This window comes from Nuphar pumila, unplaced genomic scaffold (assembly GCF_984573655.1).
Source record: "Nuphar pumila unplaced genomic scaffold, dmNupPumi1.hap1.1 HAP1_SCAFFOLD_86, whole genome shotgun sequence".
NCBI classification, from domain to species: domain Eukaryota; kingdom Viridiplantae; phylum Streptophyta; class Magnoliopsida; order Nymphaeales; family Nymphaeaceae; genus Nuphar; species Nuphar pumila.
The window spans coordinates 25,432-52,289 of record NW_028323174.1 but is presented as its reverse complement, the minus strand read 5'-3'; the positions used below and the strand labels follow the sequence as shown (position 1 = coordinate 52,289).

Here is a 26,858-nt window from a genome sequence, read left to right as displayed (position 1 = left end):
GGCCGAATCACATCAACGATGCACGCACATCGTACGGTAGGGCGTAGTGCTGTCAGCCAGCAGAAGTGGCACAGTTTAGAGACACCTCGCAGTGAATTGACCCTGCGATTTACGCTCCCGACTGGACAAACGTTTAGGTGGAGGGAAACAGGTGAAGATCAGTACACTGGGGTGATAGGAGAACGGGTGGTGCGTATCAACAAATCTGAATATGTCGTTGCATCTACCGTCTCTACCGTGCAAAACAATAGTGATGCGCGCAAATACTTTGATACATGTCTATAGTGTCTCCATATACGTCGCCTCTTTTGCAGATACAAGCTCGGCAAGACGGGGACGATGTTCAGTGGCGAGTGGTGGCCAGGGGCCCTAGTGCAAAGCCTGGTATGAGCCCAATTGTTCAGAATGCTGACTTGTTTTCACTTTGTTTTTCAAAACAAACGAACGCTCTTAACGATTGGATGTTTGTTTTCATAGCCCTGTTGTCGGACTTTTCTGGGCCCCAGGTTGAGTCACACTCCTTGTTCTGTTCCGCGCTCTTAAGTTGCGCCTATACTTTGAAGCCGGGTGATGCGATAACCACGTGGTGCGTTGCAGAAGAGGATGCGGAAGCAGTCGCCGACTATTTCAATCTGAGTGTCGGCCTAGCTGACAAAGCGGCGCAGTGGGCCGCTGCAGACAAGCGCTTTGCGGTCATCGCTCCGCACATCCATGGTTGCAGAGTCCTCAGACAGCCACCTGTGGAGTGCGTGTTCCAGTTCATCTGCTCCTCCAACAACCACATCTCAAGAATACATGGCATGGTAGAGCGCCTGTGCCAGCAATACGGCACAAAGTTGACGGGGGTCTCAGGTGTGTGACCCTTAGATAAAGATGACGTCAATGGTGCACATGATCAATCTTGCTGGCAAAGCGTGCAGCAGAACAGCTGTCCTTCCAGTGCAAGATAGAGCCCCAACAAGTCAACCCCCTTGCGGCAGATGAAGATCGCTCCGCACGCAAACATGCTCATGATGTTCCTTGTGCCGTTTGACAGGGTTCCGAGGTGGTCATGCCTTGCTCATTGACAGCAACCACCTGGTGGCTATGATAGTATCTTGTATCACACGTGCAATCTGTACACACCTGGTGACACAGGAAGCCGTGAGGTTATTGCGCACTGAATGTGGGTTCTGGCTGTGAATGGACGGCTGTGCCTGCATTACAGGGGATAGCGATGGCGTTGAGCGAGACACGAGGGCCGCACCTCTAGAGTTCTATGCCTTCCCCACATTGTGTCAACTGCAAGCCGTGACAGAGGCCGATCTTCGAGCAGCTGGTTTTGGCTACCGAGCCAAGTACATCGTAAACTCCGCAGCTATCCTCGCAAACGAGCCTGGAGGTGCGTAAATCATGAGAAGATGCTGGCTATTCAGTTCGGTGAATCCGAGATGGGTGGTCCGCAGTCATTTTCTATTTGCAGTTGTACTCCAGACTGCTGAAGGCCTGAACAAGCTTGTTGCAGCACACGCTTGCGCACTCTCCTTTTACAGTGGCATTGCCGAGAAGCACTGTAGGGTTCGTGTCCTGAAAGACTGTCTTTTCCTGGAATGCAAGAAAGAAATACGCCAGGCCCAAAAAGGTGACATTGACAACGGGCGAGAATGGAATGCAAATCAATTCGCGGATTGTGCGTGAAGGTGGGGAAGAGTGGCTCTTTTCTTTAAGACAGAAGACGTTTGAGGAGACATGCACGGCCCTCTGCACCTTGCCGGGAGTCGGCCCAAAGGTGGCCGCATGCATTGCGTTGTTTGCATGCGACAAGCATGCCGCAATACCAGTTGATACGCATGTTTGGGCGCTGGCTTGCAAATACTACGCGCCCCACCTCAAGAACAAGACTCTCACTCCCAAGCTACACCCCATCATCATGCAGGTGAGTATTTCTTGCTGATCGTCCTCGAGGTCACCCATGCACGAGGGCCTGCAAGTTCTCGTGGCAACTCGGTCAACGAATCCTTGCCCTGGACGATGGTTTCAGAAAACTTTCACGCTCACAACCATTCCAGCTGGTGTGTATCGCGCGAAAATGGCTTGTTAGCACTGCTGGTTGCATCCAGTTGACATGGTCTTCCTTCCATAGTGTAGTGTGGGCTCATTTCCAGGACTCGCGTGATGAGAGGCTGCTTTTAGGCTGCACGCCACATGCAGCAGATAAATGGCTGGTCACAGCATAACATTTGGCTAGCATGTGAGTGCCAATCAATCGGAACGGCATGCGAATACCTTGCTGGGGGTTGGCTCCTCGTGTGATGCCCAGCGTCCGCTTCTAGTCAGACTCTCTGCATTCTTTCACAACACCTCATGCATCGTATAAACAATGAGTGCCAAACTTTACACTCTCGATGGCCGTTTCGTTCAGCGTTGCGCACATATGCAGGCGTTTGAGGCTGTCTTTGGCGAGTACGCTGGCTGGGCGCACAATGCGCTCTTCATCTCTGAACTTGCAAGCCAGCAAAAGTACCTTCCGGCATCTGCAAAGGCAAACGGCGGTGGCAAGGCTACAAAACCCGACGCTTTTACAAAGGCTGTCTCCCTGACCCCAGCGCAATTGAAACGACAAGCTCACGCCACCTTGGCAGCGGCTGACAACGTCAAGCTCGAGCTGAAGACGGAAATCAAAGACGAGGTTGTCTATCTCATCGTGAAGCAAGAAAGCTCATCTGCAGACCCTGTTCCCTCTGCATCGATGTCCACCCCATCCAATAGGGGTGCATCTGACATGTATACCTCAGACGACCCAGAGAGCTCGGCCTTGTCTGGGGCGACAGAAATCGTGCACGGCACACCCACGTCGAAAGCGCCAATCACAACTCCAAAGCGTGAACAAATGGCTAACCAAGGAGCTGGCGATTTTACACAGCTTGCCTCTGCATCAAAGCGGCGACGGCTGGTCCGTAATTTGTGTTGCGACACTGCCTGAATTGTGCCTGAATGTTTCTAGGGAGCGCTGTGGTCATGCTTACAACTCATTCTGGCACTCATGGCGGCATAGACGTGCAACGATCTGAAAGCTGCTCAACAAGTGCCATCCATCTTATCAGGATATCGTCTGACCACAATGCCTATGTGGGTCTACCCCCATTCTGGTTTACCTCTTGCAAACTCTCTTTTGCGAGGCAGTCATCCATGAGCCTTCCATCTAGTAGCTGCAACAAGGCCTCCTTATCGTACAAGGTTCCGTTGCGAATGCCCAAAATATATTGCCGGTCTTCAAGGACGTCCAAAGGCAGGAATAGCTGCCCACACATGCTCACCACTTGGTGCTGCTTCATTCCTCTGAATGGAGGCACCACACGTGTGATATGTATGTCCATATCCTGCAGAGATATTACTCTGTCTGGTGCGCAAGTCTCAATACTACGCACACGTGCACCTCCAGGAAGAAGCAACTTCAAACAACAGTATGCGCGAGTGGGTATCATAGCAACTTTTATTGGAACGACCACAGATCCAATAGTATGATACGGCCCCAAACATTATCGGAAGCTAGCCCTAGGCCCTCCAAATTTGGTTCATGTAGGTCACATATATCGGTGTCCATTTCGGTTCTGCAGCCTGTCTATGGCATCAGGCCGTTTTGTGACGCGGCATGCCATTTGATTTAGGGAAGTTTGTGCCCTTAATTCCAGCGCCACTAGGGTTCGTCAGGTGTACAAACTATCATCGTGCTCTGTTGTGAGTGAGGGCCAGATCGTTTGTCCAAGTGAACACACCTGCCTCTTCCCCCAGAAGTCCAGGACGCTCAGTCGCACGTACTTATGGCTGGGACCAACCAAAGACAGCTCCCCAACGTAGCGTTGCGCGTAGAACCAGAGCATGTACGATGCTATTCCAGAGAATGCGGTAAGCATCACAGAACCCACAATCTCCCCCATTTCGACGCAATCGCCTCGAATATACAATAAGAGAGGAAATGCCGCAGCTCCTGTCGCCACAAACTGCAGGATTTTGATCCGAATGACAAAGGCGATGGTCCTGATCCATGGACCTCTGAAAAGCCTGACGGGGCTTTCTAGCCTTATAACTTCAGCTTGCGTTTGCGCACAAGTGCGCTCCGTCATGCAAACACGTTTTTGTAACGGAATCTTCTTGCATGCTATTGGGCGTGCAAAGGACTGCAAGCCGCGCTCGACTCGCATGTAAGGAGCATCCAGATACCCTGACGCAATGACCCCTGATCGACATACAGCGAAAAGGGATGCGAACAGACGGCTATCAGGGCATGTTGGCGCCTCATGGTGATAATTACGTGACCACAACACTTCGGAACATAGAGCTGCACATTTCTTACGCAACGCCATGCTCTCTGTATGCCGCACGAGCGATTGCACCCATTCATGTACGTGCTGATTGCGCAAAGGGATGATGTACATTCAGGTATGTCTTCATCATGTACGGCATATGCCTTCGGCCGTTGCTTGATGTGCGTTGCAACGTGTTACAGTCGTAGGGTTCATGTGCGTATCTCCTGATAACACATCATATGTGTCGGCAACTACAACTGTCGGAACCACTGTTGTCGGCGCCATGCAAGTCCTGCAAGAAACCAGCCTCCTCAAGGGCTTTCACACGCCTTGGTAGACAATGCATACTTCAATAAAAAGTAATCACGCGGGCAGCACTGATTGTGTGAATGTGCAATCTACAACTGCGTGCGAAAGTGCACGCCATGCTCTCTCCCTCTCGATCAGCAATGCAACAAGCGTCCAACGCTATGTCGAGAAGGTTGTACGCTTATCTCCCTGATGAAAAAGCGGAAGCGCTGCAAAAGCTCTTCGCAGAGTGCGTGGACAGCAAAGTGCACAAAATGAGCATCGATTTTGTCAGTCGGCATTCCAGGGCGCTCCTTTGGCCTGGCTCATTTCTGCAGGCAGCGGTGCGCATTTTACGTCCTTTCCCAGAAATTATCTGTCACGAGCTTTCGCAATTGCTTGAGTCCCTGTCTGTGATGTGTAAGCTCTCGCTCTGCCATCTTTTGAGCCTGACCAACTTGACAGTTCCGTCTATTGAGTTGCAAAGTGAGAATCGTAAAGTTGTTGCTTCGGGAATAGCGAAGTGGTAAGGATTTTGAGTGAAATGTTTGCCGTGGTCAGCTTGTCGGTCATGTTGGGTCAGCGTGTCTGGGCGTTTCATCAGGTCGGCCTTTCATGTGGCTGTGAATTGCGACCCGTAATGATGAGCTTTACGAGATCAACGTGATCGTCACATGTTCGTTGCAGTGGTGTCATGCTCCATGGATGCGCAGCGGCTCTTGTACAAAAGTGGTAACGTGATGCGCGTGTCGACTTTGCCGAGATCGTGGGAAGCCTAACGTTGTTTCTGTCGGTGTCATGATCGTGTGAAAACCTGTACGAACAACCTCTCTTCTATCGCATCGACGCGTAGACGGCATGCGCACGAACGCTTGTTCCGATAGATCGGGCATGCACGCGGGTGCACGCTTGTCTAGCGTCGATACGATAGGAAATTACTAGCTCTTAACGTTCCGAACAAGCACTGATAGGAACATTTTAGGCTTTCCTCGATCTCGGCATGCATGTGGAGGGTCCACATGCATGGAGGGTCAAGGGTCCTTCGACAGGCGAGCTTGTTCAGTCCCTGACAAACTGGGAGTTTTTGGGACGCTTCCTATCCCTTGCTACAATTCATCTGCATCACGGATCCGTCCTTGCATCCAGGGCATTTGTGCTGTGGCCAGTGCACTCGTGTCCGGAGCGGCATTTTTAACATGCGCCGGGCTAGCCACGCTGGCTGCGATTGGCGCACTTCTGGCGACCATTGTCACAATGGCTCTAATTGTCGGGGGATTCCTTGGCTCAGGGGCGTTTATGGTGGCCCTCTGCATCAGCTTTGGTTTTGCATTTGCTGCTTTCTTCGCAACTGGAGGTGCGCTCGACTACGGAAATAGTGATGGCTTTTGTAAAAGCACTGGATTCTGGTCAATCTCAACAATTTTTTGCAGGATGTACCGATAATTTTCCACACAGCTGTGTACCCAACACTCGCGTAAGCGTCGTCATCGCAGCAAGGTGGCGGCTAGACGTGGGTGTAGTTGATTTGTCAACCTCGTGTGCCTGCCTTCCATGTTACCTTTGTTTGTGAAACGCAAGCGTGGCAAAGCTTTCGAAATGATGTGATTTGCTGTGTTGCTTGCAGTGGCGGCGTCGTTGGTGGTCGCTTGGACCGGCTGGGACGCTCTCAAGCGCAGCACGTCATATGTTCTGAGCTCCAAAACGCCCGCCCGCCTTTCAGCTCCAATGTGCGTCCCAATTCGAGAGCATATTTACCAGCATGGTGCAGTGTAATGCGCCTGTGTTTCACTTGAGCTCCCATCCATTCTTCCACGGCTGTTTATGTCACACATTCGTGCTCACCGACAAGGCTGGCTGGCTGGCTGGCTGTCATGGCTGTCATATGCAGTGGAATGACCGCTCTTTTGGGTTGGCCTTGTGTGAGAATGATTGCATGCAGTGCGTGCTGATTATGTGAAGTTTGCAGGGTGATTGACCTCGACATGAAAGGCATGCAAGCCGACATCCCTGCCGAAGAGGCTGGAGATGTCACACCTCGCCTCTACAATGCCTTACCTGGTGTGTTTCAACTGGTGTCTCACACAATTGAACTCTGCTATCTCACGATTGACTTCGGGGCCATGGAGCCAGAATCTGTACATTTTTTCACCATTTTACTCATTGGAGGTGTCCTTACAATGATGCAAGGACACCTCCAATGAGTACAACCGCAATGATTGAATTTATGTTGGACTATCGTTGTCTGAGGCAAGCGTGCTTCAGTACAGGTGAAGCAGCAAGCTAGGAATGTTCTTTGCTGACATGCATGTCCAGGATTGAAGAAATTCTTGACAGGCATGCTTAGCTAACTTTGTAGTGTGATTGCAGATGTCAAGGACCAGGACGACGAAAAGACTCCCGTCCAGGTCGCTGGGGCTGACCCCAAGCTTGCAGGCAAGTCACCCATTGCTCTTTCTGTGAATCCCGACATCAGCACTGGCCTGTCTGCAAAGACGTTGGACAACCTAGGTGTGCTCACAACTTGATCATTGCCGTCTACAAAGGGGTCGATTGCTCCGAATCGTTTAATGATGGGCCAGCACTTGCCGACTGCTCTGCAAGCATTCTTGAACCACAGGTCGACATGGTGTCAATCCCTCTCACAGTAGTAGATGAATCATGTCGGTGTGTTTTCACATGACGTGGACTGCTGCTTCCCTGCTTCAGGTAAACCGGGACATCTCTCACCTCCAAGCTCCGCCACATCAGTCTGCTCATCCCCACTGCACTTGTCGGGAGTGCGATCCGAGGCCACCGCCGATTCTGATGCGCCCACACCTACTGGCAGCCAGCGGTCCATGCAGTCGGCCCCCCCCGCCGCTGCTCCTCCCGCTGCTCGCCGTGGCAAGAAGGTCCGCAACCGGGGTGGCGCAAACAAGAGGCAAGTGGCGGCTCCCCTCACCCAAGATCAGGTTGTTGAATTGCTCGAGTCCGGCTTTCGCGGCACCTAAATGCCTCTTGAAAACCACGTCATGCAAGGCCATATATCCATGGTATCAACTTGAGGCGTCACTGTTGTATCATACAGAATTAAATGTGCTCACTTGGCACGTGATTGAAATTTGCTTTGTGTCTCGTGCGGTCTGCGTGCATCTGGCACACCTGTGCAGCCATAAGTAGAGCTTTCAAATGAGTCTATGTTGCAGGTTTCGACAATGTCCACTGTAATTGGTGCGTGCTTGTAGTTTCGCTGCACTGTTTTGCTTATTGTTGGACCATATGCTGCAACTCAAGCATGTGCATGTACTGAGGAAGACAATGCCACTGCAAGCAAGCCAGAGCATCGGCCAACACTTTGACGTCTCTTCTAAACCACTTACGGACAGTCATCGCCTGTACTACTGTGGGTTTCATAAAAAATGTTATCACCCAGACCATCCCACATGCAAAGGGAATAACTCAACCCAACACATACCTATGCCAATGAAGATGCCAGTAAAGCGCCTTGCATGTCCCAATCACCAACCACCTTCAAAATCAATAAACTTGGACCACATAATCAAACCATCCACCATACAGTGAACACAGGTGGTGTGAGCATCTCCCAACTGCGCACCACAGACAATGGTCGGTAAAGGGTTCACCAAATCGTTGGTTTGCTTCAGCAGTGGGCTTCGATGGCAAGCAGCTCACCACTCCTGGCGCACAGAACGGTTTAAGCCTCGATAGAGGGTGCGCTCGACAAGTATGTAGCAAGACAACAACGTAATGAAGAGCCAAAGAGCATGCACAAGATCTGCAACACATATGCGTGGAAAGTGATGACCTTTTGCAATGTGAGATGCACGCATGACAATGCAAATGATAATAACTTTGCACGTGCATTCTAAAGCAACAGCACAGTCTCATTGACAGGCTTAAAGTTGCGATCGTCCTCATCGAGCTCGCTCTTGATCTCGGACACCAGTGAATCCCTGTAGTCAGCAAAGTCACTGTGCCACTTCTTGACAGCGCCGTTCTCAACAATCCACACTTCCGAGCGCTCCTCGTCGCTGCAAAGTGCATCGAGCAGCGTGGAGTCATGAGAAATGACCACCACACCGCCAGGGAACGCCGTGACTGCATCGCACAGCGCGTCGATTGACTGCATGTCCAAGTGATTAGTGGGCTCATCGAGCAGTAGGATATGCGGCTGCGTGAGCGCGATCGCAACAAAGACAACACGAGCCTTCTGGCCACCTGACAGCTTGATGATCGGCTGGTGGTGGTGGTGGCCGGACAACCCGAACTTCCCGAGCATTGCACGGATGTCATACTCCTTGAGCTCTGTGTCGTCTGCCTTGCGCATGTGGCCGTACGTGCGCATCAAGTATTCTACCGGGGTGTCGTCCATCTCAAGTGCGTCGACAAAATGCTGGGCATAGCGACCCACGCGAAGCTTGATGCTTTTCCTGGCCTCGCCTGTCGTTGGCTCAAGGTCGCCAGCTAGCAGGTTCATGAGCGTTGATTTACCTGCTCCATTCGGCCCCACGATGCACACCCTGGAGCCCATGCCGATGCCAATGTTCATGTTGAACATGCCAAAATCGTCTCGCCCCGCATACTTGAAGTCTGCATCGATGAGCTGGAGCAGCTGAGTGGTGGGGAGCTCCGTTGGATCCGGAAACTTGAAGTTGACTTGGTAATCGTTCCACCTGCACAAAAGGTGTCCTGTCAAACAAGCACAGCAACCGAACACTCCATGCTGCTAACAAGCATTGGAATGCCGGTGCAGGTGTCGTCCTGCGGCAATCTACCGAAGCTTGAACCACAAGCTTGCATCACAATCAACTTGCACACGGCAACTGCAGACTTGCGTGTCCAACATGGGGCCAGCACACTACACACAGGGATGCTTGTCTTGTTCTAATCATGTATGGCGACATCGTTTCTTCAACCGACAGTTAAAGGGCTGATGAACGTCTGCAATTCTTTACTCGCGACATTTTGCAAACTCTTTGAGAGCTTTTGAAACTTTGAAAGTTAGTTGCCAGTCGGTACGGGACAAGCTGTAAACGTCTGTCTACAGGTAAGCAGCCCAAACTACAGAGTAAGGCCTGAAACACAGAGCCAAACATGCCCCATGAATCGTTGCCTAGAACAGCGTACTTCCGAGGCTTGGCAGTGGCATCAGTGTCATCATCCTCCATAAAGCCCTTGTTGCCCTTTTTGCCCCCACCCTTCTGCTGCGCTTTCGCTTGGTTGCGCTCAATCTTCTTTGTCTGATCACGCTGCTTCTCTTTGTTGCCACCCTGCGCTGCATTCTTCAGGTGCTTCTCGTACTTGTCGAATTCCTTGTTCTGTGCTCGCCTCCGTTGCTCGTACATTTCTTCAAAGCTGGCAAAGTTGCCTCGGTAATACTGGAGCCCAAGGTCATGCAGATGGATGATGTCTGTGGTGACCTCATTCAAGAAACCTCGGTCATGCGACACCACCACGAGCGTCTTCTTATACCTGTACAATCGTTGAATGGATGACTGGACATCAATTGCTCCCGTATTCAGTGTCATGCTGACCATCTTTGATGCTAGAGTGCACTTTCCCCCCCCGAGCTCACATGACTACATGCTAGCAGCTTCGTCACTTGCTGATGCACAACACCATCTCCTGTGTTAGATGTTTTAAAAGACCCCTTGGACAATGACCTTCCAAGCATCGAATTCCAGGGACGATTTCAACTGTGTAGTGCCCACCAGATTAGCACTTATAAGCGGTGGGAAAGGGTTCACCCAGTCCACGTCCCAACACGACCAATTCATCAGTGCACAAACATACAGCCAACGCACACAGTTGCGATACATCCTGGGACGAAGACACACGCATAACGAGGGACAATGAATGACAAATGATGAGCAACAAGTGCATACCGGCACAAGTATTCCTCAAGCCACAGCACGGCGCGAAGGTCCAGATGGTTGGTAGGCTCGTCGAGCAGCAGGAGCGTGGGCGAGGCATAGAGGGCGCGGGCGAGCGAGATCCGCATGCGCCAACCCCCCGAGAAGCTCTTCGTCGAGCGAGCCCGCATCTTGTCATCGAAGCCGAGGCCGTGCAGAATGCGGCTGGCCCGCGCTTCCGCCGTCGAGTTTCCCGCCACCTCCAGCTCGTCGTACACCTCTGTGAGGTCTGCGCCCAGCTCTGCTGCCTCATCTTCTGGAAGGTTCTCGTCCTTCATCTTCTCCTCAAGCTCTCGGGCTTGCTCCCTCAATTCCATCAGCTTGAAGTCTGCCTACAGCGCACGTTGTTTGCTCACTTTTCACCTCGCATCAGCTCTAAGCTCACACCCGTCACACAAGGACTTCAAGCATAAGGGGCGAACACAGCGATTATGACGGTGTTGCAAGAGTTACGCCAAAACGTTAATGGCGCAGACAGTGTGCTACGCATCACCTTCCCCTTGCACGTAGAACCAAAAAGGCCATGCAACATGGCTTGCTATAAAAACCTGTGTAACGTACGTCTGCCATGTGACAACACAATAAAGCACGGACACTCAGGTTCCGCAAACGCCCGCACAATGCCAAGACACTCTACAAAACACTCCATCTGACCGCGCCAGCACGGGTAATTGAAACATACCTGGACGACGGCTTCAAGCGCGCTGCGATCGTCAGCCTGAACCTCCTGCTCGACAAGCATGATATCGATGTTCTCCGGCACAGGGATCTGGCGGCGGGCTAGCAAGCGCAACAGCGTGGACTTCCCTTTGCCGTTTGGACCGGCCAGGCCGTAGCGGCGCCCTGCCACGATTGTCACCTCCGTCTTCTCGAGTAGCAGCTTCCCCTTGGCACGCACAGTGAGGTTGTGCACCTTCACATCGGTCGCGTTCTCGTGCGCTGCTGTGCGCTCGTCCCCCATTCCCTCAAAAGCAACGTCGAAAACATTGTCGTCGTCCACCAGCGCCTCGCGCTTGAGCGCCAGGGCCCGCTCCTTTGCTTTCCGCTCCTTCTCTGCGATCTTCTTTGCCTCCTTGTACGATATCTGCATGAGGCAGTGTGGTGATGATGCACTGGTTCGATGCCAGGAGGGAGAGCACGCCATTTACATTTGCTCTGTGCATGGGCACAATCCCAGACACTTCTCGATATATGGGGCAACTTGTACAGCCCAATATAGAGCTTTGTCATTTGGAGCGACAAACAGCTCTGAGCGTGGACTTGCGCTTAGCTGTCACGCTGGATGACCCGGATGTGGTGCACACTTTTTCTGTAAACTTTCACCTGCCTGATTTCCAAATCCAAGTGACAACGGAAAAAAGTTGCCAGGCGGTCTCCTCCCTTCAGGCAGCTGCTTGACCTGGATGTCTTGGGCTTTTTAGCTGGCTAAGTCCAGCGCGTTTTAACATCAGACCATATCACGGACTTGTGTACGCCCAGAGTCACAAATCAACAGAAAGTGATGAACTTGAGCAGCACACGAGTGATTCGAAATGCGAACGTGCAAATACAACTTGAACCATATGAAGCTGGCTCGATTAGCCCGCACAACAGCCTCCCTGGACATCCATCAGGGTCATGCATCTTGGCTGTGTAAGGGGGATCGTTTGCCAAGAACCCTTGTCGTCACTTGAATTCGAAAAGCAATCATGCACCATGACATTGCACCATATCCAGGTCATCCAGCATGAAAGCTGAGCGCAACTCCACGCGTCAAGTGGCAACAAGCTTACTAGTATGTTGAAGTTCAGGGTGTGGGTTCGCATTGTTGCGTCATCTGAAGACCCAAGAAAGAGTTGACATCTTCTTGCAATCTCAAAGTGTTACTGGCTCTCAGCACCTCGGCTCGTAGCAACAAAGTGGGACGAGGCGCAGCTGTCTCTCAAGAAACGTAGGGTGCGACGGCAGCACAATGGAGCCATGCGCACCTGCACATCCAAGTTCTTCTCCTCACGCTCAATGACCTCCCGCTCTTCCTCTTCATCGTCGCTAGATGGCAAATCCATACCAGCCAGGTAATCGGATTTACTCGGCTCGGGCAAGGGCTGCTTCAGTTTTCGAGGTGGTGGACGGGACGGCCCTGGTTCTGGCTGTTTCTCCTTTGACACCTTCTTGTCCTTCTTGTCTGTTTTGTCCGTCCTGCAATGGGATGCACACCAGTAAGCAGTGTACTTTTCTTGCACAACATGGTGTTTCCTCGACAAAGGCACGACAGGGTGCAGGCGCACATTGCAGACTTGTCCTTGTCCTTGCTCTTATTCTCCTTCTTATCCTTGTCCTTTTTGGCATCCTTCCCCTCTTTGTCCCTCTTCTCTTTCTTGTCGTCCTTCGCCATGACCCTTGGTGCTCCTTTGCTCCGAACCTGTCTTCTACCCACTGCAATTCATAGACCTTACGAGTCGCTTTTGCGCGCATTACCACGATGGATGAAATGCCGCCCATCCCTTTCACGCTTATCAACCGCGCGGGTCAAGCCGTTGCACGTTTCATTGGGATACGCCGAGTGAGCCCTGTCAGGGTAGACAGCAGTGTTGGCGCAATCTGTGGGAAAGCGCGGGACAATGAATCACCTGGCCATGCATGATGACTGTGAGACTTCTGCTTACATTTTCCGCAACCAGCAACTCAAAAAATCTGTAGTGCGACATCCAATAAATTTGGATGAAAAAACCAAGCGCATGGGCACCATAGCACTGCGTTAATAAATTACTACACCCATCGGCTATCAAGCCAGACTCCTTGGGCCTTCGACCACGTACACATGGCACCACAAGCAAGTGCAAGTGGCACTTCGCAGCAAACTGTGCACCGGGAGGCAATGGGAGCCCATACATGCCACTATAAACAAGCGCCTGGAAGGCTTGCTGTCAAATGTGTCACCTGATGCCACATGCAAGGACATGGCACACCAACATATGCCACAATTGCAATGCGTATCAAGTATCCAGGACACCACCACATTACGTGTATCAGGATTCAGGGTTTGTCGCATGCAAACGAGAGTACCACCAGATTGGGAAGCAGTGGGTTGATGAGGTGATGAGGTACAGGCAGCTATCACTCGCATGCCGTTCACTGTCCTTTGTTCAACGAAAGGCGCCGTGAAGCTGGGCCCGCTGGCAAACCGCAAGTCACGGTAGTTCGACGCTTCACCGGGGCGTGCAGCTCTGAGGCGTGATGCCTTTCCAGGCTCGCATCGATGTGGCATGTGCCCATGGCGTGCTCTGAAGGAAGCTTAGATGGCACCACCGGAGTCCAGCGCCATGACGGCAGCCTGAAGTCACTTTGTCGTTCATCGATAGATGTGTCTGCTGGCTGGCTTTCAGTTGGACCCATGTGCCCCTCAGGCGCAGTACACCTTCCCAAACGATTGCGTGCAAACGGCGCCATGGGATCAAAGCGCGGCACCAGCTTGTGTGACCGGAGCAAGGCATCGGCAGGGTGGTCAGTGCGCTCAGAACAGGAGTGTGACAGGATGTACTCATTAGTGCGTCGCATGCCTGAGGTCTCTGATCGAGGGCGCTGAGTAGAGGCAGAGTACATTTGCACAGCGCCTGGTGCCTGGTACGCGGTACCACCTGCAAAGTCAGTCTGTTCGCGGCCGCATTGTTGCCAGGACGGCCTTCTAATGTCTTGAGGAGAGATTAGTGAGTCATGGAGCCCTGGCTGGCTGCGTGACAATTGTTGGCGCAGCACGCGTGCCTCTTGCGACGAGCCCAGACTGCCTGGCAGCCTGAAAGGAGCAGATGTATGTGCTGATGTTGTCCACTCTGCAGGCGTGACGTTGTCTCTTGGCAAGTGCGCCATTTGCAGCTCGTCCTTCGTACGCTGTGCCTCGTCACGATTGAACAGAACCGACCTGTGGCCGTCGAGCGCCGCACTGGAGGTGGCAGAATAGCAAGGAGCGTCAGTGCTGGCGTTAAGCAAAGGCTGACTATACGACGTCCTGCATTTGCCCGCCGCAGTGAATGGTGCATAGATGCTGTCCATGTACGGCAGAGATGTACTAACACAAGGTGCTGCGTCTGCGTGATGCAAGCTCGACAGCGTGCGGCACCGCATTGCTGAGTCTTCATGTGCACGGCCAGCTTGTGGTTTGCAAGGGTGATGACTCAGCGTGGTCCCTCTTCGGGAGGGACGTGCTGGAGGTGCAAGGGGCCCGCTTGCAAGGGGCTTTGGCTGCATTCCGCTGTGCTCCACGATGACAATTGCGCCAACCGGAGCTTGACAAACTGCCTCCGCATCAGCTCCTGGTGTAAGGGGGCGGCTGGAGACTCCACGGTATGCAGTGCGTAGGGTCGGGGGCGTCATGGCCTCGGTGGAGGCCCTCCCTGACATTGTCTTGCGGCTCTGTGTGCCCGGCGGGTGGGGCGCATTCCTGCGATGCGCTGCAGGGCTTGTGTAGCGCTCTCTTGCCAACTGCAGACGGCTGACAGGGCGTGCATGCATCACAGCACGATTGGTGTCCACCTTCTCATTCCTGACCAGCTTTTCACCGTACTCTGCAGGCATGCGTCTAGTTGTATTCACATTGCTCCCAGCTGCTTGTTCACTCTCCGGAATGGAAAGACGGGGGTTGAATCCCCCGTTTCTGTCCCCAGCATTTACACTTTTTCGGCATCTAGATCCACAAATCACCCAGTCAAAATGCTGCAACAGGGCTTCACTGGATCAGATGTCTAAGCATGAGAGTGCCGTAGACAAAGGGTTCTGGGCCTGGCGCAACCATGCATGGAAATGCCTATGCCAGTAGCAAGCAGTATCGCATGTGTCCAGGCAGCTCACGATGATATCAGCGCAAAGTGTGAGGTTCAAGTTGGCCATCATGCATCATCATCTACATAGTGTTTGTCTCTCAAAAATTGCAATCAACCAGCAAGAAACGATCTGTGTGTCATCAGAGCGCCCCCATCACAGCACAGTATCCAGGGGGGTGACGAACCTGCATTACTGATCATCCATTCCAGCCACCCGTCAGGTTTTTCAGCAGCAAGTGGCATGGGAAACGCAAGTGCAGCCTCTGAAGGTGTTGCTCCCCTACTTCCGGCAGGGGTACACATTGGGGCGTTGAAGCTCGAAGAGGCCCGGGTGATTCGATCAGCCCCGACCCGAACACCCTGAGCCGCCGGATGACCAACGCGCACAGATGTCTCTCGGCCGCGGGAGCCGTCGGTAGCCGCAGCGGTGTGAATGGGACGAGCGCCCAGCAGAGCCGACTCATCAGCAGTGCAGGTGACTCGTGGTGTTGGTTCCTTGCCCTGATAGTGTCGGTCTTCCGTCGTTTGCTTTTCAATCTCGTGGACTCCTTCCGTTGGTACTCGTCCCTCCTCCCCACCTCCCCCGCCCCCCTGCTCCCCCTCCTCTTGTCCCTCCCCTCTCTCCCCGCCCTCCCTGCCTTGACCGCTTCCACTGCCTACCCCACCTCCTGCGTCTTCAGCGTCCTCAGGTGCGGAGTAGCCGTTTGCGGCTACCCCGCATGCATCAGCCATGTTCGTTTCTGTTTGCCAGTCAGCACCTGTCTTAATCTTGGAATCATCCTCGCTTACACCAGACTGCACCACCCCTCCAGAACTCTTGTCATCAGGTCCTCTGTTCAGTTCCATGCCCTGGAAGCTACTGCATATCGAGCTTGTGACAGCTTCATGCGCCTGCTCTTTGTTCCCCCTTGCTTCAGAGGTACTTGTTCTTGTCTTCCGTGGGTGATTCTGCAGCATGCTGCTGATCTTGTCCTTACCCTCCTCTGCTCCATGTTTTCCATTTCCCTTGGTGCCTGCAAGCGCAGGACACACCGCTGTCAACTCCCACAACAACGCAACCCATAACGAATGACTCCTATGATGTCACTCTGAACAATCATCTACCCTTAAGGGTCCTGAACGTGTGCACTGCCATGTGATCTGGTTGCTTCGATCAAAGCATTCTCTGATCATGAAAGGTCAAGGTTTAAGGCTTGCTCAAACTGTGTGGACAGAAGTGTGAGCAGCTGGACACAAGGAGCACCCCGCATGGACATACCGGCATGTAGCACAGATGAATGGGCATCCTTGGCTTCGCCAGACAGCACGCCATGATCATGGCTGGCATGCTTCGCGGCTTTTGAGTTGCCATGCTTGGCAGCATCCAAACCAGTGTCTTGAATGGGGACTGGTTTAGATGCTGCAAAAGGTCCTCGCGGCGTCACGTCGGAACTTGCCACTTTCCTGCACAGCACAAGTCCTAGGTCTGGAAAGTCATAGAGCGTGGTTATGCTAGGCCTTCGCTCACAAACCATTCATTAAAGTCCATGAGCTAGCTGCACAACGCTGAGATTAATTAACAATGGGTAAGATCTAGTTTGAGAGAATCACCTAGTCATGCTGCAGAAACATGCAACATCGATGTAGCATCATCATAATGCTAGCTGCATATTCAAAATTGTGCAGTAGATTCTTTATGACCAGTCTTGCGGATTCCTTGACATGAGACCTCCGAGATGTGAGGAGGTGACATGCGGAGCATATTGAATGTATATCGGTGAGGACTCTGACTTTTGACTCATGACTGTTCGACAGTGGGTCATGTGCTAAGCCATCCAGACTTGGGCATGATCGAGCTGTGAGCGTGAAGAACGAGGTTGTAGCATTGGTATGCTGGATTCAATATGCACATGTTAACTAGATATGCTCTGGGCAGACTCAACATGATGTTAGACAGCAGTGTATCTTTCGCCGTCAGGCTGACACAAACCGGACAGCCGATGACCCAAAGCCAGTGCTCGCCTTGCTTTCGGCCTTCTTCGACTCTCCAGCACCATCGTAGCGTCTTCGGTCTGCTCTTGCAGGCTGACCATGCTGCGACGAGCCACCGCCAAAAGGAAACCCGTTCGCAACTTCGCCATCGGGCTGCAAGTCCATGGTGTGGCTGCCTCGTGGCGAGCCGTCGAGACTGGAACCCGAAGAATCTCCAAGCAGCGGTTCACGTCGGTGAAGGCTCTTGAGCCCCGATCTGAGGTTCCGCTGCACGCTCCTCACGTACGCCTCGGCGTCCTCCTCGATTTTCTGAAGCGTGAGGTTTGTCATGTCGTGCCTTCCTCCGTGGTGGACGCCTCGTATCCGCCAGCTTTCGTCGCTTTGTCTATCATCGGGAAAGCTGGATGAAGCCATCATGCGGTCATTGATTTCTTCTGCGCACCGGCGCCGCACCGACATCGTAGTTTGGGGGCCGCCCACTTTTCTGGAACCCTGCGCGACCTGCCCATGCCACCAATCAGCTAGGTGCTCAGCATGCCTCAAAGGGCATGATCATCACCTGATGGTGTGACTGCTGATGAACGTACCTCATGTACTGAGAGTTTGCTACATCAAGAAGAAAGAAAAGAAAAGAGATCAGCCAGCCCAAAGAAGGCGGCGTTGACAATTGATAATCCGATTATGCATGCAAGCGGATACTGGGGTACGGGAAAACAGGGCGAGACAGCCAGAGCTGATCTCGCGCCTCAAGTTTGCTACATCTAAGTATGCCTGGCAAGATCATCAGCAGCTGCATGACTCACATCTGCCTCGTCTGTCAGCCATTCAGGATACTGTGCTGTCATGAGATAGCTGGTTATGAGTGCTGTAAGAATGATGATGATGTATGAAAGTTGCTTGTTGACTACTTCCTGTATATGTGATGTCATGATGACTTATGATTGCCGTTAAAATTATGTTTAATGAGCTGTACTGCTTCGAACGCGATCACTTGGATGACTACTTATTGATGTTATCTATGTGTTATGATGATGATGTACGTTTTACCAACATTATCGCATCCACATGGACATTGGCAACTCCAATGACTACTTGAGAATGAGAATTTGCCTATTGTAAGGTCCTCCACGGGCTTGGGAACAGAACAGCGCCCCGATGAGAGTGTGAAGCTTGAACATGCAACGGCTCATAGCACAATGAGTGGACACGGTGTGAAGGAAGGCATGAAACAAGGCCTCATTGGTGTAACAGACGGCTGCTATACAATGGTGGGATTGGATGGCACAAAGTACCGGCATCTATTCCTTGCAGCCACACGTATTTTGCAGCTACGTGTATTTCGAACGTGACACCGACCAGGCAGAGCATCAGCTGCTAGGTGCACCCGTTTTTGAGTGGCTCAGTACCTCGCCATTTCCCTCATCCCCTGTATTGGGGGGGAGCGCTGGATCAACCCATTCCTTCAAGTCGTTGTCCAGGTGCTCGAGGAATGCCTGCAAGCTTCAACTCAAGGGTGAGATGTGAACAAACGCAGATGCTGGAAGGCCTGTTCACCTTTCACCTTGCAAGGCCGAGGCAGGTGCTGATGTGCCGTTGTGTACACGACTCGGCAAACGCCATCACGCAATTGAGTATGTGCCATATGAAGTAGTGTTCCTAAGTATGAGGCTGAGTGCGAGGCACTCTCTGAATTCCGTTAAATTACTATGAACTCAGAAGATGCTTCGGGCCTGGGAGTGGGTTATCTGAGAGGATCAGCTAGCGTAGTAGCTTGGCAATAACAGGGGCTAGCCTGGCATGCAGTGCATGACAAGGAACACATCCGACACGCGCTCTGGTCAAACCAGTCGCTCCTCCTCTTCCAGCTGTTGATGTTCGACATTCGCATGCTAGCATCCGATTCCATACGTGAGTACTCATTGTATTTCAAGCATGTTTGTGCCGTTCTTCCCGAACTATCAATTGCTGCATTCATGACTTGCGCATTTTTGGCCGTGAGGAGAAGTAGGCCGACTTGAGCACCCAAAAAATTATGAAGGTTAGATCGGACGCCTCTGTGTCATCTCTGCAAGGCGATTCCACATCGAGATTCGGTACTGGCGCTTACATAGTTCAAGATTTACCGACGAGCCTGAGCCACCGGTACCGGCGACGAGCCCTGTCCCCGACTTGCTGAACCGAGAGTTCAGCCTGAAGTTCAACCGTGAGTGGCAAACGAGTATGTACATTCGTACTTCCAGGTTCTTCGTACTGGCGCATCTATTTTGAGAGGTTCCAGCGACGCCTCCTATTCTTAGGCGCAACTCTTGCAGTTTCAGCACCAACAGGGCGGCACAAGATATCTGAAACTGCCGTTTAAGTTTGCCATGCTTTCTTTTGACAATCAAACATTATCTCGTAATCTAGCTACTGGTCAGTGATCCCAACGCTGGAAACGTGCACATTTATTCGCGTGACGGTTAGCTGCTGTGGCAGTAGCACAAGCGCAAACTGGTCGACGCATCAAGCATCAAATCCTACTGATATGGTAGAGATGAGAATTATGATACACAATAAGCTTTGGCATAGCCTGACATGACATGGGCGGTCAACTTCTAGCAAATGTAAGCATCCGTTGTCAACGACAAACGCCACGTACTGGATCATCCTAATACTACACCAAGAAGAGAACTTTATCTCCCACGCGCAAACGTTCACATGATCACAGAAAGAGGAATGTGGCAGAAATTACCTCGTTGGATTCAAAGGGTCGTGATTTGGCGTGCCTGTCCTCCATGCGGTTACGATACTAGTGAGCAATTCGTTGCTCCTGTTACCCCATGCCCAACCGCATACAGCCCGATAGAGCAACTTTAACAATTTTATGTGTGCAGTATGTTTATAAGATTGCACGGCTGGATGCGCAGCTCTATCCAGTTATGAAGGTGTGCTCATGATCATGACTCGAATTAACAGACCAGGATGCATATCCAAGCATGTCTGCCACGAATTCGATGAAACTAGTCAGACACCACCGTTCCACTCTCTAATAGCTCATGCCTGCATGCACAGCAAGTTGCTGCATGCAAAGACGACACATATCGCAGTCACACGGCAAATGCAAGCGAATGGGTCACTGACAACCCACACAGCCAAAAGGGTCAGCATCCTAGGATGTAGCAAAACTGCTACGACGCTGACAGCAGGACCGTATTGTGCTCTGTCATGCTCGGGTCAAGATTAACTGTCGGCTTGTGTCTTGCGCGAGGCTTCAGCAGCAAGGGCGTCATCCTCCAGCTCTTTCACGCATGCATCCACTTCTTCGTCCGTCAAGACACGAAGACCTGTCTTCTCCATGACCATGACCTCCACAGTCTTGCCGCTTGCTTCAACGGTTTCCATGAGAGCTTTCACACACAGCTTGATTGCCTCATGCCCTGCCAGTTCCTTGTAATTCTTTTCCAAGTACTCGCGAATCTGCAGGGCAAATGGTCATGCCTAAGACAGGTAGACAACGTCAGAAATTCAGTGGGAACACCAGGTGGGCGATGTGAGTGAAACACGAGATATGCAACAGCAGAGCGCAGAACATGCTTCAGGAATACCAGCCGGGTCTTTGGTCACCAGCAAACATTCTGCCACTTGCTTCCGCTGGAACTTTTGCTGATGACTGATGTGCGCGGCTGGTCACTAGAGTCAATGTACTGCCTCTGCAAGCTTTTTGACAATTTCATAAGCACGTTGTCACCACAGTGTGCTAGCATCACATATGGGATACATGGGCACATGGAGCTGACAGCAAAATGCGTTTCTCACTGTTCTACCACAAAACGTGCACTTTGAATGACATCTCTGCATTTCTGCCATCTGTGGTCAAATATGTTTTCACTCTAGATGGCAGAATCTCAGTGCTTTGCAATGACTTGTTTAAGTGTTGCACTGGAACGTGAAAAGGCTGCAGCCTCACATGCAACAAGTATTATCAGTAGCAAGCACTGTACTCCAGTACAAAAAGATGTGTATAGTCTTCACGTACCGTTTTTGAATTCCTGCCGATGGCATTGGCCTTCCAACACGAATATATGCCAGATGGGTCAGTCTGGTAGAGCTGTGGTGTACCCTCTGCATCAAACCCGACAACCAAAGTGGAGATGCCGAAAGGCCGTACACCACCACTTTGGGTGTACTTCTGCTGGACTTGGGCGATGTACTTTGTCAAGTACTCCACTGCAATGTCTTCATCGAAAGTGAGCCTGAAGCTCTGTGCCTCCACTCTGGCTTTATCTATCAAAACACGTGCGTCCGCTGTCAACCCAGAGAATGCTAAACAAACGTGCTCGTCGATGTGAACGATCTTCCTCACAGTTCGGGCCTCCTGCAGTTTGGTTGCGGACTTCTTCTCGGCACCTACAGAACAACCGAGGTCAGATGCATGCAGCATGCAATGCAAGCGGTAGACCAGCTCCTCCGACACAACGTACCCAACACAATGCAATCTTCTCCTCGCACGCCCACGGCTAATGACCCCTTGCTCACCGCTTCCAAAGCATACTCAACTTGAAACCTGTAGATACACACGAAGAGTAAACGTAAGCTACACAGCATCTCGGGATGGCAGGAACACGGCTCATAGACACGTACAAATGACCATCCGGAGAGAAAACTGTAATCGCCCTGTCGTAACGAGCCATGCTGAACAGAGAAGTACACGCGAACAGACTACCGCATCCACTTTAACCAGGGATCGAAAACACTCTTGTGAGCTGCATGCAATGCAAATGAAAAGAAGTCCAAGCACTGGCCAAAGACATAGTGGTAGTCCACTAGATCAGGCGTTAGTCCTGCTTTGCCAAGGTTTTGGAAGGACTAGGGTGAAAACAAAACGTGGCCAGTTGACCGTTCACCCACTCATTCCTGAGTCGGACAACCCTGACAGGGTCCCTGAGGATCTGCTAGTGAAGTCTGTGTCACAGTCTTTGTATCCTCCGATTAAGGTGACATGTTTCACACACTGGATACGAAGTTTTTCTCTCGAGACCACATGAAGCAAGTCGCTTCTGTCGAAGACTCGCTGTCGTGAAAGTTTGGCGCAGCGAATAGTCTCTCATCACGTTAGCTACGGTGCTGTTCCGTATCAATTAACAAGCATTTGTGCGGCATCTTGTCTTTCTTGAACGCCCGGGGAACGTCTGCAGATGCAGTGATCGTGTCTCACGCACACGTACAGGCACACATGAGTAAGAGGGCTTCCTGGACGTTAGCTTTCATCTCCGTCGGTGCAGCGCTCACTATATTTGCCATACACTACAATCAAAGATATGAACGGGAGGCAACGCTCTAACTCCTCTTGGTTTTGTCAGATGATAAAAGGCACAGAGGCTGTGCCGACGTCGTGTAGCGAATGAGCGGCATTCGACGAAGCTGCAACGTCACTGGTAAACCTTAAATTCATTATGATAGTCTACTTGGACGATTCAAGAAGTGCGCATTCAGGAATCTGCCTTCGCAGGCCTTGCCTCAAAGGGGTACATATAGGCTGTCGGCCAATAGCCTGCATCTGTGCTTTGCTTTGCGTGCGCGACTTCGCCTGCATACTCTTCTTAGACCTACCATTGGCTGCATCTGTGAAATCCGTCCATAGAGACGTATTTTATTGAACTCCATGCAGCCTTTCACTCACACTCCGTGCTTGCAGAAAATGAAGGCAGGTCTCGTCCGCGACGAGATCATGTACAACGCAAAGTTAGTGGAATTGTTTGGCGCACAGTCGCAAGGCGAAGCTCAGAATCCGCAGCAAGTCAAGGTTATTACCAGCCCAACGTCCGACTAGATCAGGGGGGTGGCACGTGGTGCCCGTGCCCTCGCGCCCCACGCGACACCGAAGCGCCAACAACCATGTCTGGTCTTTCTGGGCTCTCAGACGAAATCGAAGATGCAATGGCAGAGCATGTAGCTGAAGGAGAGAGCAGGGAACAGATAGTGACAGGTTCCGCAAGCCCGGAAAATGTATCTGATACCACGCATGCCCAGATGGAACGGGTGGCGTCCCATCAACAGGCCAGTGTACTCACTCCAGCCGCGTGCTCGCATCCCGTCAGATACGGCAACCTCTGTGTCAAGTGCGACTCTCCGTATTTTAATGCGCCACGCGTGCTAGGCTGTTGCGGTACAGAATTTCAGCCATGTCCCAGCTGGGGTGTCTTCCTCGTCAGGGTTGTGTGTGTGACGTACGTGATTAATACAATATCCAGGCTGGCATCATGATCTGCATATGCAGCAACCTGATACCACAGAGTTCTCAGATGGGAATGCCGCGGCAGATGATGGAACGTGGGCAAGTCCTAAGCGATCGACCTTTTTGCAGGTGTGGCAGCGAGTTGCCATCGGACGAGCTGACTGAGCCAGCCGTGTTTGATCGTGAGCAGAGGGAGCTGCACGCGATCCGTGCAGCGGCCACAAAAGGGAAGCGAAAGCATGCGGACTCGCTGCCTGCAGGACATGCAGTGCAGTTGGCAGGGCCGGCAGCGAGCCAGTCCGCAAAGCTCATGAAGGTGTCATACATGGGGGGGGGAATCCAGATATCCGCGGACGACGCCGCGCGCGCTGGGCAGCGCGTGAAGGCCGCGCTGGTGGAGTCTAGAAAGCTCATGCTTGTGCTCGACCTTGACCACACTCTGCTCAACTCTAAAGCAGATGTGCGCCTTGAACTTGAGGTGCGCCTGTGAGTCGAGCTGCCAGCTCAAGCCTTGCCGCACACACAAGCTGTTCCATTGCTGCATGATGCATCTACGTGGCTGGGCGCTTTGCCAGGCTCGTTAGCATTTTTCCCCCGTCAGTATCCGCTAGCTGGAATGAGTTGCACTGTTCATGACGAACGGTGGGTAGGTGGCCAGCATCGCCCCATCAGAGTCAGCAATGCTGATGATGTATCTGCTTACAACATCTTTTCAATATCGTCGCAATCATGCACACTCATCTCCGCGCACTTTACCCATTGCCGGACGTGTATGTACTTGCGACGATGTGAGGCACTGTGTATGCGTTGATCACTGGCGCACATGCATCAGACGGCAGACCAGCAAAGCAACTGGCGGCCAGGAGTAGGTGTGTTGCAGGACCGCGACGCGCTGAAAGAGGCGCAGGAGCAGGCCGCGTCCGTTGAGGACTCGCAGCGCTTGCTCTTCCACCTGCCGCACCGGGGCCTGTGGACGAAGCTGCGGCCGGGAGTGCACGAGCTGCTGAAGGAGCTGGAAGAGCTGTACGACCTGCACGTGTACACCATGGGTGACCGGGTGTACGCTCACGAAATGGCGTCGCTGCTGGACCGATCCGGACAGATGTTCAAGAACAAGATCATCAGCCGCAATGACTCGCTCAACGAGCGCCAGAAAGACCTCCGCCTTCTGCTGGGCGCAGAGGACATGGTTCTCATCGTGGACGACACTGTCTGTGCGCCCTTTACTTGACTCCTGTAGGTTGACTGCTTGGAGACCGAGACATGCAAACTCCCACGCTAACCCTGCTGACCCCTGCAACAATGTCTAAAGTGTTCCTGGTTGAAATTCCATTGGAAATATCACCGAGTTGAATCACCGTGCCGTCTGTCGCAACGAGAACAGTGTGATACCTTGAAGGTTGACGTCCCCCATCAGACTGGTGGATGCATGTTGATAATAAAGCCTATTTGACAACAGTGCTGTATCCACACGGACATTGGCAACCCCAAGTTCTACCGTTATCATCATCCAAAGCAAGCGTACGTGGACCAGCCTGACTCATCGCAATCCTGAAATGACGTGTGATGTTATTGGCCTCCAACCCTGCAAGGAAGGCATAGATCTAGTCGATGAAAGCATCACTGGCCCTGGTCTGGCACTGCATGTGCATGCTCTCCATTGCCATTTTCACTCCTTGACTGACAATTCTCTGCGCAGCGGTATGGGGCGAGTGCAGCCAGAACATAATGCAAGTGGAGAGGTACCACTACTTCCCGCCAAGTCCCGAACGCACCGCGCCCCCCACAGCGTCACTCCTGCGCCAGCGCCGCGATGAAACCGCACAGGCGGGGCAGCTCCGGCAGATTCTAGACGTCCTGAAAGAGCTGCATCGACGCTTCTATGCCAGCGCATCTCGCGATGGCGCCGCTGAGTCATCTGCGATGGGGGGACCTGATGATCGTGCTTCTCTAGACGCACGTGATGCCCGGACCCTTCTAGCAGCCATGCGCCGGGAAATACTGCAGGGCTGTGTTGTTGTCTTCAGTAAGGTGTGTGCTCACAACGCAATGTGCGTTTCCTGTTGCCATGATGATGACGATGTATCCTTTTACAACACTACCGCATCCACACGAACACTGGCGACTCCAAGAACTTGGGAATGAAAATGTGCTGCAGGATTCACAGTCTCAAACGCCTGACGTCCAATTGCATTGAAATGCAGGTGATTCCTTTAGCGCAGCAGAAAGGCGATGCCCCGCCTCATCCTCTCTGGGCCATGGCACAGCAGCTAGGGGCTCGCTGCACGTGGTCCCTTGACGACGAGACCACTCACGTGGTGGCCTTGGCCACGCAAACTGACAAGGTTCAGCAGGCCCTCAAGCGCGGCCTCCATGTCGTTCACCCGTCTTGGTTGGCTGCCTGCTTCTTCCAGTGCGTCCCTGGCCTACCGATCTCACCAGGGGATGTCCATGCATTCACTCACATGTCTGCATCAAGAACGCAAAGCGTCATGTTGAGCTGTCCACCCGCAAGACAATGCCCTGCTGGAGATAGGGAATGCAGTCATCAAAACATGATTACCCCCATCATTACATTACATGGATAAGAGCAAGAACAACGGCTCAATCCAAAGACAACCAAGGACGAAATCACCCCATTATCATCATCATTGCAGGTTGCTGTGTAGGACTAGTATGGCTGCAAAGATTTCATTCGGTGTGTTGATGATGTATGACTGGCAAGCGGCGTGCAAACCAGAGTCACCTCGTGGTTGCGCATCGTTGTTGTACGCATGATGATGACATGCTACTTGAAAGGCTGTGGACAACGCTGCAGGTGGAGGAGAGTTGACGAGTCTCTGCATCCTGCTCCCAATGACGGTGATGGCATGCAATACATGAAGAATGTTCAACTTGCCGACCTTGCCGCTGTTGCTGCTGCTGGCGGTGGCGTATCAAACAGGCCCAAAGCCATGTCTACGCTCATGCAGTAAGAAGGGCAAAACTCGCCCTTTTTGAAGGCAATGCAGTTTGTTTGGCAAATTTCAAACATGTCAGGACAGTAGCCATGGGCGGTCGTCTAATGGTTTCAACGATATGAAAGCTTGCACTTACGATGTCTCACCTATTTGTGTCTTATCGCAAACGTAGCATCTCACAAGGGTGTATCGCTCAAGACGGCCTGTAGCTGGGGCTCAAGGGACCACCTTTTACGAAATGTATTTGGGAGGCCGTATTTGATATCAAAGTCTTTCCCCATCATGTCGTTTTGGACAGAGCCGGAGTACGGCAGTGGTGCAAATGCGTTTGCACCCTGTGATTGCTGCCTTTCCCATTGGAAAGTGACCCATCGTGTCAGCAAGTGCCATACCGTAGTTAGTGATTTGGACAGCGTGACAGTTATTGTTCG

At 52.2% G+C, this 26,858-nt stretch overlaps 2 protein-coding genes across 2 annotated transcripts; one reads left to right on the top strand and one right to left on the bottom strand.

The window, feature by feature from the left end:
• Nucleotides 1-8,439: 8,439 nt before the first annotated feature.
• LOC149811271 (ABC transporter F family member 4-like) lies at nt 8,440-11,576 on the bottom strand. Its single transcript, XM_089993990.1, has 4 exons — nt 11,169-11,576; nt 10,460-10,818; nt 9,702-10,046; nt 8,440-9,247 (listed from the first exon to the last, which is right to left on the bottom strand). Exons 1-4 carry the CDS (start codon nt 11,574-11,576, stop codon nt 8,440-8,442), a joined length of 1,920 nt encoding a protein of 639 aa, XP_089850116.1.
• A 12,714-nt stretch (nt 11,577-24,290) lies between these two features.
• On the top strand, nt 24,291-26,442 carry LOC149811270 (RNA polymerase II C-terminal domain phosphatase-like 3). The gene is made up of 4 exons (XM_089993989.1): nt 24,291-24,681; nt 25,167-25,498; nt 25,672-25,934; nt 26,286-26,442. The coding sequence occupies exons 1-4, from the start codon at nt 24,291-24,293 to the stop codon at nt 26,440-26,442; spliced, it is 1,143 nt and encodes a 380-aa protein (XP_089850115.1).
• Nucleotides 26,443-26,858: the final 416 nt, after the last annotated feature.

What these genes read in the sequence shown, in the direction of transcription:
- LOC149811271 (XM_089993990.1), bottom strand. Translation starts at nt 11,576, where the DNA reads ATGCAGATATCGTACAAGGAGGCAAAGAAGATCGCAGAGAAGGAGCGG. An exon ending in CTTGAGGAATACTTGTGCCG is followed by an intron (nt 10,047 to 10,459) that starts GTATGCACTTGT and finishes ACGATTGTACAG; the next exon opens with GTATAAGAAGACGCTCGTGG. An exon ending in GCCACTGCCAAGCCTCGGAA is followed by an intron (nt 9,248 to 9,701) that starts GTACGCTGTTCT and finishes CCTTTTGTGCAG; the next exon opens with GTGGAACGATTACCAAGTCA.
- LOC149811270 (XM_089993989.1), top strand. Translation starts at nt 24,291, where the DNA reads ATGCATCAGACGGCAGACCAGCAAAGCAACTGGCGGCCAGGAGTAGGT. An exon ending in CATCGTGGACGACACTGTCT is followed by an intron (nt 24,682 to 25,166) that starts GTGCGCCCTTTA and finishes TTCTCTGCGCAG; the next exon opens with CGGTATGGGGCGAGTGCAGC. An exon ending in GTGTTGTTGTCTTCAGTAAG is followed by an intron (nt 25,499 to 25,671) that starts GTGTGTGCTCAC and finishes ATTGAAATGCAG; the next exon opens with GTGATTCCTTTAGCGCAGCA.